This window comes from Rana temporaria, chromosome 1, assembly GCF_905171775.1.
Source record: "Rana temporaria chromosome 1, aRanTem1.1, whole genome shotgun sequence".
In the NCBI taxonomy this organism is placed as follows: domain Eukaryota; kingdom Metazoa; phylum Chordata; class Amphibia; order Anura; family Ranidae; genus Rana; species Rana temporaria.
This window is the reverse complement of record NC_053489.1, coordinates 3,078,773-3,092,543: the sequence shown is the minus strand read 5'-3', so window position 1 is coordinate 3,092,543 and position 13,771 is coordinate 3,078,773. Positions and strand designations below refer to the sequence as shown.

The following is a 13,771-nucleotide window of genomic DNA, read 5'->3' as shown; positions in this document are numbered from 1 at the left end:
CAATAACAATAATAATAATAATAATAATAATAATAATAATAATAATAATAATAATAATAATAATAATAATAATATTATGTGATTTCAGATTCCGGTATCTCGGTGTTCAGATCCCTGTTTAACCGGCAGCAGAAAAAAGTTTGGCTCTTCAATACATAAATGCTGCTATGAGTGCGTCTCGTGTCCAGAAGGAGAGATCGCCAACATCTCCGGTAGAGTTTGTATTTGTTAGTAAGTTATTGTTGGACTGGACAGAAGTTACCTCTGTAGGTAAAATGTATGTCGGGGGAAAAAACATACGCAGTACATCTCTGCAATGTGTGCGCATTTCTTCTTGTTTTATCCCCTAAATTCCTTCCAAGCACAAAAAATGCTGTGCAGGTGACTATAGCCTGTGTGAAATAAAGCTGCTTGCATTATCACAACAGAACCAATTGTGCAAAAACATACATAATAAAAATTGCAACAATAAATACATGAAGTTCAAAGTAAGGGCTAGATTTAGATAGAATGGTCTATCTGTCCGCCCGGGTAACGTATCGATACGTTACGCCGCCGTAATTTAGGGCGCAAGTTCTGTATTCAGAAACAACTTGCGCCCTTAGTTACGGTGGCGTAACGTATCTGTGTCGGCGTAAGCCCGCCTAATTCAAATGTGGATGATGTGGGCGTGTTTTATGTATATTAACTGTGACCCCGCGTATTTGACGTTTTTTATGAACGGCGCATGCACCGTTGGTGAAAAAATCCCAGTGTGCATGCTCGAAATTCCGCCACAAATCGTCATTGCTTTCGACGTGAACGTAAATTACGTCCAGCCCTATTTGCGAACGACTTACGCAAACAACGTAAAAATTTTAAAACTTGACGCGGTGAACGACGGCCATACTTAACATAGGACACGCCTCATATAGCAGGGGTAACTATACGCCGAAAAAAGCCTAACGTAAACGATGCAAAAAAATGCGCCGGCCGTACGTACGTTTCTGAATCGGCGTATCTAGTTCATTTGCATATTCCTTGCTTAACTATACGGAAGCGCCACCTAGCGGCCAGCGTAAATATGCAGCCTAAGATACGACGGTGTAAAACACTTACGCCGGTCGGATCTTAGGGAAATCTATGCGTAGCTGATTTTATGAATCAGGCGCATAGATACGACCAGCCGGACTCAGAGATGCAACGGCGTATCTGGAGATACGCCGTCATATCTTGTCTCTAAATCTACCCCATAGTCTTTAGAAATTGTCCATAAAGTGCTTGAACACTAAAGTGCACAGTGACAAATGAAAAGAAAGTTCATTGAGGAAATAATTTAATAGACATGTGCATTCGTTTTCATCCGAATTTCTGGGATTTTTTGCGTTCGTTTTAACAAATTATGAATGAGAACGTGCAGAATCCGAAATCCGAAAGATCCGACATAAAAAATGCTTTATTTTTGTTTCGTTACGACAACAGTTCGATACAGATAGGAGATTCGACATGAAGCTGACAATAGCGATCTGGGTCTTATGAACCTAATCTACCACAATGTGCCAATAGAAATCCCATTGTTGGCTGTGAGACAACACAAGACAAATCATTTCCTCAGAAGCTCTGACCCCGATGCTCATTGTGTTTGTATTGTTCTCCCTACAGACAGTGAAAACTGCATGAAATGTCCTGATGATGAATGGCCAAATGAGAAGAAGGATTGGTGTGTTCCAAGAGTGGTGGAATTTCTCTCCTACACTGATGATCCCATTGTTGGAGTATTTTCAGCTGTCTCCATCCTCTGTTGTCTTCTGACTGGTTTAATATTGGGGATATTTATACATTACCAGGACACCCCCATTGTTAAAGCCAATAACCGGGACCTGAGCTATCTTCTCCTGGTCTCCATCATGCTGAGCTTCCTCTGTGTCTTCTTGTTCCTCGGCCATCCAATAGATGTGACCTGCATGCTCCGTGTCACCTCTTTTGGTGTCATCTTCTCGGTTGCTGTCTCTTCTCTACTTGCCAAAAGTATCATGGTGTGTATTGCTTTTAAAGCCACCAAGCCTGGGAGTCCCTGGAGGAAATGGATGGGAGCCAAACTGGCCAATTTTATCATTTGTGTCTTCTCATTGGTTCAAGTCATAATCTGTGTCACTTGGTTGTCTATTTCTCCCCCCTTCCAGGATCGGGACACTCACTCTTATCAGGGGAAGATCATCATTCAGTGTAATGAGGGTTCAGTGATCGGCTTCTACTCTGTCCTGGGATATATGGGGCTTCTGGCAGCTGTGAGCTTCATTATCGCTTTTCTAGCCCGGACATTACCGGACAGTTTTAATGAGGCCAAGTACATCACCTTCAGCATGCTGGTGTTCTGCAGTGTCTGGATTGCCATGATCCCGGCCTATCTGAGCACCAGAGGGAAATACATGGTGGCTGTGGAGGTCTTTGCTATAATGGCCTCAAGTTCTGGACTTCTTGGCTGTATATTTTTCCCAAAATGTTACATAATTCTGTTCAGACCCGACCTGAATACAAAAGCAGCAATCCACTAATATGTATGGAGGAACACTGGGTTATCAGTAGTCATAGAATTATCTCTATTATTGGTAATTTTAATATGTTTATAGAGTATTGAGAATGAACACTGCTAAATGTAATTCTTTAATACTTACTTTTCCACTGGGATCAGACACTTTGGGTTTGTTGGAAATCTTGTCAGTGGTTCCTCCCACCAGCCGTTCAATCACTACAGAACAATGTAGTCACTCAGTGAGGAGGAACCACAGTGACCAGTGGAGGACAAAGTATCCAAATCATCCTAAAGTGTCAGATACCAGAGACACCATCACTCTTCCAGAGAGGGAAGATTTCACTCACCACCTTCCCCGAAGATAAATATTAAACATGTTCTTTTATCAGCTGCTTTATTGTCAGGGTCACTTTATTAGATCTTCTTTTTTTTCACAAAAAAAAAATATTCGGTAAAAAGTAATCATACATATACGTGTACATAAATGCATATGTAGAATAACATGACAAATCTTCTGGTAATGTGAACATGATAGAATACCTTACAAGGTAACGCGAGTTGTTACGACATCAGTAAGCATGTGTAGTAGAACCGTGCGGTATTTCACATATCATCAGATAAATTCTATAAGCCTATAAACAACTTATGGATAACCAACATTTTGTGGCTCAAGAGCGGTACCTAAATGGAATCAAGGAGCAATGATAATAATTGCAATGCCCGGAGGCCAATATCAACAGGCCTAACCGCGGCCATGCCTAAAACCTTAGGCTTGATGTCCCTAAAGTAGGGAAGACAAAGAGGTGCTTACGGTGTGGAACCTGGAAAAATTTGGTCGGTTATATCGCCAAGGGGGCACAAAGCCCTAGGTGGGGAGGGAAGAGAAAAAAAAAGGGGGGGGGAGTGGGTCCAGGTCATGAGGATCCCTCTACCGGGTAGTCACTTGCTAACAAGGGAAGAAGGACTTGTAATATTCTGAATTCCTAAAATGTGACCAGCAGGCCCAGGTCATTGTAAATTTCTGAATACGGTCTTGGGCAGTATGAATCAATTCCTCTATCTCCTCTATTTTGGTCACCCTGGTCAGCCACTCTCTGATGGTTGGGATATCACCAATGTGTGGGAATGCAGAGTCTGACCGCATTGACCATATGCATGGCCAATGATTTCTGATAGGTGTGTTGGGGTAGGGTTGTATGGTGTAGAAGGTATTGAGCCGGGTTGTAATCTAGGGTAAAGGTGGTAACCCGAGATATTATGGAATGGAGCAAAGTACACTTCCTCCAAATATGTATCATGGATCCTACTGCACTTTTGCATCTCCAACAGACGTTCGGAACTGAGGGCGAGAACTTATGTAAGCGAGCTGTGATCCTATACCATTTAGTTATGATTTTATATCCAATTTCCTGGATAGCTACATTCATCGATCCTTTATGGGCAAATGTATAGATGGTTTCCCAGTCGTTTTCCATGAGAGTCAATTGTAAATCTGCTTCCCAAGAGGTATGTAAGGAATGTGTCGTGGAAGGACCAGTGTCAGCTTGAAGAAGGGCATAAATGTATGAAATGAGGTGTCTTTGTGGCGTAGTGCGTGAGCAAAGTGCTTCAAATGGTGTGAGATGTCTATTCCATGTTTCATTTGAGTTTGTGGAAGTAAGAAAGTGTGTCAGTTGTCTAAATGACCAGAAGGGGAAGGCACCAGTACAAGAATCGGAGATCAACTCTTCGTAGGAGCGCCTACGGCCTTTATGAAAGAAGTGGCAAGCCAGAACCTCCTTGTGTGGCCATTCCAGTTGAAGGAATGTTTTAGATTCTCCCGTTGGGAACTCAGGGTTCCCTCTCACGGGAGTCAGTGGACCTGGTTGTGAGGATAGATTGAAGAGAGGCACTGCTCTCCTAAAGGCCAGTAATGAGGGGAGTATGAGTGGGTGCAGCCTGATGGACTGGGGCCAATATCGGGGTGCCAACCAAGGGAGCGCAGATTGCCTTGGCTGTCCTGAATGTGATGAACTACCGAGGAAATCTTATAAGCCTGTATTGTGCGCACCAGCAGTCTCCGGATTTTGATCCCATGTTCGTAGAAGACTTTTTGTCTGAGAACGTATTGCCTTCTGGTGCACTTCCCTAACTCGTCTAACAGGGTGGAGCGCACAAGTAGAAGGTCCTGCAATGTGGCTTGTAAGGCCGAACGTTTATGGGCAGCCTCAAGACGGTTAATTGTGTCAATAAGTGATTTGATCCGCTCCTGATGTCTTTTTTTAGCCGCTGTCGCAAACGCAATTAAATTACCTCTTACAACACATTTATGCGCTTCCCAAAGCATAGTGGGTGTTACGTCTAGGTTGGAATTTTCTAAAAAATATAATTGGATTCGGGCGCGTATCTGTCTAAGATTTTCGGGATCTTTCAGCAAAGAAGGGTTTAATCTCCAGGTCTTAGTCGTTTTGTTTGATTCTGGAAATACGAGCGTCACTGTAATGGGATGGTGGTCTGACAGGAACATTGGCTCTATGGTGGCCTGTGTGAGGAGTGATAGGTCCGTTTGAGAAAGAAAGAAGTAGTCAATTCTAGAATATTTTTGATGTGGGGGGGGAGAAAAATGTATAATCTTTATCAGTAGGGAACATGGTGCGCCATGTGTCATGAAGCGTTTTTGCAGCTGGAGTTTGATTTGGCGAAGTGCCCGGTAGGAAAGAGCAGTTGTGCCAGTGGAAGTGTCTCTGGCCGGGTTGAGGGGCACATTAAAGTCCCCTCCTAGTAACACAATCCCCTCGAAGAATGTGCAGAGAAGATCACACACTTTCCTAAAAAATGATATTTGGTGTTCGTTAGGGCAGTAGATGTTTGCTAACGTGATTGGTTTGCAGGTGTATCTACCCTTAACAAAAATGTACCTACCCTCGGGGTCTACCATTGTGTCCAAGAGTTGAAAATCAGAGTTTTTGGAAATGAGGATTGAAACCCCTTTTGTTTTGGAGTCTGAGATTGTGGAGTGCAATGCACATTTGTACACATGGTTCTCCAGTTTAGGGATTGCATCTGATCGAAAATGTGTTTCCTGCAGCATGAGAAAGTGGGCTTTGTGTTTGGTCAGAGCTGCTAAGACCTGCGATCTTTTTTCTGGAAGGTTCAAGCCTTTAACATTTAGCGAGAGGCATTTTAGTGACAATTGTTGACTAAGGATCGCTTCCTTCTGCATTGTACCGACTAGCGGGGAACAAGAAATATATGCGGGCGATTCGCGTGTGGGGCCTGAACGCCTATACGGAGTCCGGAGGTCACTCACTGGGCCCAGTGAAAGGGAGGAGGGAAGTGTGACCCAAAAAAAAGGGGGGGTTTGGGAAGAGGAGAGTTCAGGCAAAGGGGGGTCTGTTAGTGGAACCAAACCGTGGGGGGGTGATGGTATGGTTAAAAGTCACACATCGCTCCTAGGTGTGAAAACTTACCGGAGGTGGTCAAGGGAATACTCAACCACCTGAAGGGGGGGAGTCCGGAGTGTCAGCTTCAATCCGTTAGGGAAGCTGTGGGGGGGACAAAAAACTGGATACGTAACACGGAATGTAGCACCAAGGAGGACGAAGGAAGGAAAACAGGAACTCAAAGGATGTGGATAGATATTTAGCAACATTATGAAGACGTGTTTATGTTTTAAGGGGAGATGAGCCGTGAGCCTATGGGTCTACCCAGCTCCGCAGTCAGCCCGCGGGTTAACCGCAGACTGGGTGCAAGATAGGTATAGTCAAGGGACAGAGCCGGCACAGATAACAACAGCATGGATGACATGTGGGAATCATTGACAGCACCTGGGGGCCTAAGAGACTACCAGGGGACATCTAGCCCATCTGAAAGGGGTAGAGCCTTCCCAGTCATATAAACATTTTACGAACATTTTAGACAGCCTCTGGCATACAGAGCTCGACGCGTTTCGTGGATGTGTCCACTCATCAGGAGCAGATGTAACAGGGATATCTATAAAATATATGGTTATAATAAACCACAGTCTGACTTAAAAGAAGAGGTATAGGGAAAAGGGGGATAGGGGAGTAAATAATTATCCCCCATACTTACAAGAAGGGATTGTAAATGTAGTATGGGGTGGTGAGCACAGGGTGGACTGGGAGCATCGTCTGTAACGGGAGCTGAGGCATCAATATGCCAAGGCACAACACCGCACAGTGTTGAAAGATGAAGAATAAAAAAAGGGAATATATTCCCCATGTGGCAGACTGTGATTGTGTATAACCAGTGGTGGCTGGTGCTCAAAATTTGTTGGGGGGCGCAAACAAACGAAAAGAAAAAAAACAATTGCAGCCACACTGTGCCCATCAAATGCAGCCACTGTGCCCATCAAATGCAGCCACTGTGCCCATCAAATGCAGCCACTGTGCCATGCCATTAATTGTCGCCACTGTGCCATCAATTGTCGCCACTGTGCCATCAATTGTTGCCACTGTGCCATGCCTTCAAATGCAGCCACTGTGCCATGAAACGCAGCCACTGTGCCATCATTTATCACCACTGTGCCCATCAATTGTCACCACTGTGCCATGCCATCAAACGCAGCCACTGTTCCATCAATTGTCGCCACTGTGCCATCAATTGTTGCCACTTTGCCATGCCAAACGCAGCCACTGTGCCATCAAACTGTGTCCATCAATTGTCACCACTGTGCCATCAAACGCAGCCACTGTTCCATGCCATCAATTGTTACCACTGTGCCCACATCAATTGTTACCCCTGTGCCCACATCAATTGTTACCACTGTTCCCACATCAATTGTTACCACTGTGCCCACATCAATTGTTACCACTGTGCCCACATCAATTGTTACCACTGTGCCCACATCAATTGTTACCACTGTGCCCACATCAATTGTTACCACTGTGCCAACATCAATTGTCACCACTGTGCCCTTTAATTGTTGTCACTGTGCCCTTTAATTGTTGCCACTGTGTCAGGTTACCAGTACCGGTGAACCTGATTGGCTGAGACGCCTGTCATCTTATCGTCCCCTGGATAACTATTTGGAAGCTGATTACAGCCTGAGGGCTGTAATCGTTAAGCCTATCAGAGCCAGCGGCACTTCCAAAGCCAACCAGCTGCCGTTATTCAGATGGCCGGCGCTCGCCAGGGGGCCAGCCATCTGAATAGTGGGCGGCAGCAACAATACACAGATTCATGCAATGCATGAATCTGTGTATTGTATTCAGTGGCGGTGTGGGAGCGAGAGGGTGCGGGAGCGAGAGGTACCACAAGGCAGTATTCGTCTTCCCCATACAATGCTGAAGAGACAACACTCCTACCCCACACCTCACCGAGTCCTGATATGAAAATGTCTCCTCATAAAGGAAGGTCTGTGGCAGAGACTGTACTTTATTCCGTGTGCCATTCCTATTGCTAGGCCAGTGAGAGGGACCTATACGGGTGAGAAATACCCACTCTGGCTAGAGTGGTAAAGAGAGACTGTTTGCTGGAAGCAGGAGTGTTTCCTATTTGTGATTATACACCTGAACCCATCTACCTACCCTTCCACCGGTTTACTTATTTTCTACTAAAGTTCTGCAAATAAATCTCAGAAAAAGAAGTGCATTGTGTGGACATTGAAATTCTTCGGGCTCTCTTTTCACCCTGGACAGCGAGAAGACAGAGGTAACGTGCCGCCCAAAATTACTCAACAGCCCCTTCGGGGGTAGTGCTACACTTATAAAGGACAAGAAGATGGCACTTAGACTAAACAAGGACATAAAGAGCAAAGCATCAACATAAGTACGCCAGTGATGAGAGAACTGACCAGGAAAAGGTTCGAACAAACAATATAGAACATCATGAAACAGTAATGAACAATTCAAAACCAATAAAAAAAAACACAATGGGCGTGTGGTTGGCGTGCTCCTTATGAACGGGGTGAATAAATAACATCTGAACAAAAGGCATCCCATTAACCCGTTCAGTTATACAAAAGGTCACTAAAAGGTGAGTAGGAAAAATAAGGCAGGAGGGTGAGTAGCCTCCAGTTTTGGGGACCAGCTTCTACAAATGTAGGAGGATGGAGCTTTGCCCGAGTATCCTGCAATAAACCCCATACACAGAGGCTGGAGATACCATCATTTGGAGTCATGCTGGTAGGATTTTATTTTGATGAGAGATACGCAGATTAGTTGGTGTAACGGTATGACCCGTGGGACCCAGAGGCTCTTGAAGGATGTGTCAGCTTCACTAAAGACTCTTGGGTCTAGGGTCATCCTATGTCCCTTTTGGGCATAGGATGACTGAGAACTGATATCTCGGATTACATGAGATGGGGCAGTAATGATAATTCATGTATTGCTGGAGATCTTGACATATTACAGGTCAATAAGAATGTCTCATCCAATGTGTAACGTAGACTGTTGAGATGTTAATTAAGTCTGCTACTGTAATGATGTAAATTGGAGCTTGGTAGCCAGTCTGGCTGCCTATTATGGGATGTTTAAGTGTCTTGCTGTTATTGCATTCTGTGTCCATTGTGCCAATTAGGTCTGCTTCTACAGACCTTTTCATTGTGTGATGCTAATGACACTGTTTTGTGTGAAAAGTCTATTGATGATAAGATGTGGAATGTGACTTGTGTGACAGGTGGGGATCACTTATCGCAGAGCCAGACTGTCTGGATAATGATTAGTAATTAGCCCATCTGAATGTGTATTGAAGCCCCATTGTGTGATGTTGGGGGTGGACAGTTTCATTGTCCCTGTGATTAACTGTAGCATGCTTGTAACTGTATATAACAAGCTGAGTGTACCATCAAAAGTATTCATTTGTTTGACTCAGAAAGAACAGAGCTGTGTTGTCTCGTCCTTCTGGGGAATGGAATGGGTCCTGTCGGCTGGATTGTCGGATAAGCTGTCTTGGGTTGGTGGAATGGAAGATCGTAAACGGTGTTAACCCCTGACCATTACAGTTGGATATTCCCATTTGTAGGAAGTCTTCTGCCTCCAGAGATCATCTGTTATACATTTTAATGGTTTCTCTGAGCGGTAGATGCGGAAACATATGAACATAGAGTGTCAGGACCTGTATCCTCTGCTGATGGCACTGCACTTCCTGGAGCAGAAAGCTGTAGATCCAGTGTCCACAAACGGGTGTCTCCCAGGAACCAGCAGTTTCTAGTCTCTCCGCAGCCAGTAAGCAGTGTCTGGAACTTCTTTTGGGGGACAGGCAACCTGCGATTATGGTCGCTGTGACTGGGGTGCCATTGAAAGTAACGAGGATCACAAGGGTGTCGCGGCATCTCAGGATCGCGGCAATTTGCAATCGCGGGCAGAATCGCAGTGATTCTCCGCTCTCCGGAATGCCATGTTGTAAATGGAGCCTTAGGGAGTAAAGATATTTGACTTTACATGTGTAGCACCCACAAGCTTAATGTGAAGGGTCTTTTTTGTCAGTAGTGTAGGAAAATAGTTTGGCTTGGGTGGCAGCCAAGCCTGTGTGTTTTGTAGACATGTGCACAACAAAAATGTTCGTATTTTTTTGTTCCGTTTCCTCTCGTTCCATAGATTCGTAAAGATACGTAATTTCGTAAGACGCAAGTTTTCCTATTCGGACCCGTTCGTATTTCGTAAGACTCAAGTTTTCCTATTCGGACCCGTTCGTATTTCGTAAGACACAAGTTTTCCTATTCGGACCCGTTCGTATTTTCGTAGCAGTTTTATTTTGGTTTATACTGAATGATTCGTAATTCTGTCTAATTTATTTTCGTTGATTCGAAATTCGTAATTTTGTTAGATAATAATTTTCGTTTAATGGATTCGTAATTTTGTACTTTCGGAAATACATAGCAACACGCGGCTAATCCATATTAAGATATACTTTCTCTTAAGCCGCGTACACACGGTCAGACTTTTTGCCAACAAACGTCAAAATGAGCGTTTTCCAAAAAATCTGTGTGTACGCTCCATTGGACAAACTTTTTCGGTTTCAAAAGTCCGGCCAACTCCCTTCAGACAAAAATCCACGGAAAAGTTTGTTTGAAGTCCGATCGTGTGTGCGAGGCTTTACACTGTACAATGTGACTCAGCACAAAGAGATAAGCTGATTGGCTAAGATATTAAGTAAGATACATCACTCACTAACTACACTGCCCAGTGGCCATTCGAAAGAATGATACGAGTACACAAATTTACCAACAGACAAAAAAACGGATTTACAAAACACACAAATGAAAATACGAACATAAAAATGAAAATACTAACAGACAAAGAATTTAAAATACGGAATGCAAATCGTTCGTTATAGATGTCATTTTCGTTCTTTTGCTTTTTTCGGTGTTTCGTATTTTAGTAAGATTGTCCAATCATACGTTCGTATTTTGCTTATTCGTAATTCCATAACTTTCAGCTTTTCGGATGTTCGAATTGATACGAATGTACGAAAACTAACAAATTTGTACGAAAATTCATTTGTTACGAACGGGAACGCACATGTCTAGTGTTTTGGATCTGGGTCTGGGTGAGTGATCCAGGGAGGGCAGAATGACTCATCAGGCAGCATCTCTGATACCTCCTCTACTTGCTGGAATTATGCAGAAACTTCCAGAAGAATGGGAGGAAGGTTAGGAGGAGCTGCCTGGAGTATTGATGAGGTCCCCAGCCAATCCCTGGCCGATTACCTTTTAAATACTCTGGATCAGGCCAGCAAAGGCAGTGGAGTTTGGGTGGAAGCTGGAGATGGAGTCTGAAGTAGAATAATAAAGTATCGAACCAGGCAGGACCTCAGTGATGCAGGTTAATTAAAGTGGAGGTTCACCCAAAAAATAAATTTTTAACATTAGATTGAGGCAAATTTTACTAAGCAGAATCGGGTGGTTTTTTTAAATGAATGCAGTACTTAGCGTTTTAGAGATAGATGTTCTCCCGCCGCTTTCGGGTATGGGCTGCGGGACTGGGCATTCCTATTTGATTGACAGCCTTCCGTCGGTCGCATACAGCGCGTCACGAGTTCCCGAAAGTAGCTGAAAGTCGGTGCGCAGGCAACTGGTGATGCGCTGTATGCGACGGTCGGAAGGCTGTCAATCAAATAGGAACACCCAGTCCCGAAGATCATACCCGTAAGCCACGGAGAACATCGATTTTTAAAATGGTAAGTACTGCATTCATTTAAAAAAAAAAAACACCCGATTCTGCTTAGTAAAATTAGCCTCAATCTAATAATAAAAAAAAAAAATGGGTGAACTCCTGCTTTAACAGCTGGGAACATACAGGTTTATGTTCAAAGTATTACAAGATGCAGTAAATACGTGGTAGTCTTAAGCGCTGGTCAAAGTGAATTTGAATGAGTGAACTATGCTGCTGCAATCTAAAGTGAAAACAACTCACTATGTGTAGATATAAATAAAGGGAAGGTGATGAGCGCAAAAATAATACACTAAACGAACTAAAGAGTGCTAAATAGCGCCTATACAAAATGAAATAAAAAAATGACAAAACAGTGATCAGAGTGCTGCGCTTAGCGATCAAAAAGCAAAAGCATGAATGACAAATGATCATAATAAAGTGCAGGTGCAATCAACAATTAAGAATCATATTAAATGCTGAAAGTGCTAAATTGGCAGAACCTGAACCGCACCAGGCCACCTTCCCTCAACATTGGGAGGGTGCTTTGGGGTGCCCCCCAAAGCACCTTGTCCCCATGTTGATGGGGACAAGGGTCTCATCCCCACAATCCTTGCCCGGTGGTTGTGGGGGTCTGCGGGCGGGAGGCTTATCAGAATCTGGAAGACCCCTTTAACAAAGGGGACCCCCAGATCCTGACCCCCCCCCCTGGGTGAAATGGTAATGTTGTCCTGATCCAGCGACGAGTGCGGGTGATCTCCCGCGATGAGAAGATCCATCCATCCAGAGAGCAGCATCGCCGACCTCCTTTCACCGCTGGACACAGCCCAGCGAATGACGCACTGAAGCTGTGACATTTCTTATATAGGGGAGGCAGGGCCACCCGTCACGTGACCCCGCACCCTCTGACGTACCCTCTGCTACGTCACTGGGGAAGCCCAGAGTCTTCCCTCTTTCTGGGCTTCCCCAGTGACCTAGCAGAGGGTACGTCAGAGGGTGCGGGGTCACGTGACGGGTGGCCCTGCCTCCCCTATATAAGTAATGTCACAGCTTTAGCGCGTCATTCGCTGGGCTGTGTTCAGCGCTGAGAGGAGGTCGGCGATGCTGCTCTCTGGATGGATGGATCTTCTCATCGCTGGAGATCACCCGTCGCAGGATCTTCTCATCGCTGGAGATCACCCGCAGCCGTGGCAGGATCGGGACAACGTTGGAGCAGGAAGCCAGGAACAAGTGGATTATCACCGCTGGAGTTTTTTCTTTCTTTTTTTTTATTAATAAATGACTTTATTCTACTGTGTGTGTTGTTTTTTTTACAAGAATTTACACTTCCTTCATGAAATGGTACCATTTCACACAGGGGGGGTCAGGATCTGGGGGTCCCCTTTGTTAAAGGGGTCTTCCAGATTCTGATAAGCCTCCCGCCCGCAGACCCCCACAACCACCGGGCAAGGGTTGTGGGGATGAGACCCTTGTCCCCATCAACATGGGGACAAGGTGCTTTGGGGGGCCGCACTCTGTCCCCCCTCTTTTCTGCGGCCGGCCAGGTCAAAATGCCCGGATAACGGGTCTGGTTATGGATATTTAGGGAGAACCGCACGTTATTTTTTTTTAAAATTGACGGCGGGGTTCCCCTTAATATCCATACCAGACCTAAAGGGTCTGGTTATTGAATTTGTGGGGACCTCCACGCATTTTTTTTTCCCGAACTCCGAACCCGGACCCAAACTTTTTCCAATTACAGTTCGGGTTCGCTCAACTCTAGTTATAAGACGTTTTATCACTTATTCTTGACAATGATTATTTATCACCTTTGAAGGAAAATTATCTTATCAGGCTGTAGTTTAACTGATGTCTAATTGTTTATTTTCTAATTAGTGAACTTTAAAACTAAAAATGAACTATCCTAATACACTTTCACCCAGCAAACTTGTGACTGTCTTATAAAAAATACCATCATGAAGCAGAGAGGTCATCTAAAGTTCAACATAAAAAAATGAAGATTTTCTCTATATTTATGGAATAACATAGTATACCGTATATACTCGAGTAAAAGCTGAGTTTTTCAGCACATTTTTTGTGCTGAAAATGCCCCCCCTTGGCTTATACTCGAGTCACCTTTTTGCGCCTTATCTCCTGAATTTTGGGGACCCGGTACCGGCCGACGATA

General features: G+C 44.4%; 1 protein-coding gene across 1 annotated transcript; it reads left to right on the top strand.

Moving 5' to 3' along the window:
* Positions 1-92: 92 nt before the first annotated feature.
* Positions 93-2,915, top strand: LOC120922066 (vomeronasal type-2 receptor 26-like). The gene is made up of 2 exons (XM_040334593.1): positions 93-231; positions 1,642-2,915. The coding sequence occupies exons 1-2, from the start codon at positions 168-170 to the stop codon at positions 2,532-2,534; spliced, it is 957 nt and encodes a 318-aa protein (XP_040190527.1). The 5' UTR covers positions 93-167; the 3' UTR covers positions 2,535-2,915.
* Positions 2,916-13,771: the final 10,856 nt, after the last annotated feature.

What these genes read in the sequence shown, in the direction of transcription:
- LOC120922066 (XM_040334593.1), top strand. Translation starts at nt 168, where the DNA reads ATGAGTGCGTCTCGTGTCCAGAAGGAGAGATCGCCAACATCTCCGGTA. An exon ending in GGTAGAGTTTGTATTTGTTA is followed by an intron (nt 232 to 1,641) that starts GTAAGTTATTGT and finishes TTCTCCCTACAG; the next exon opens with ACAGTGAAAACTGCATGAAA.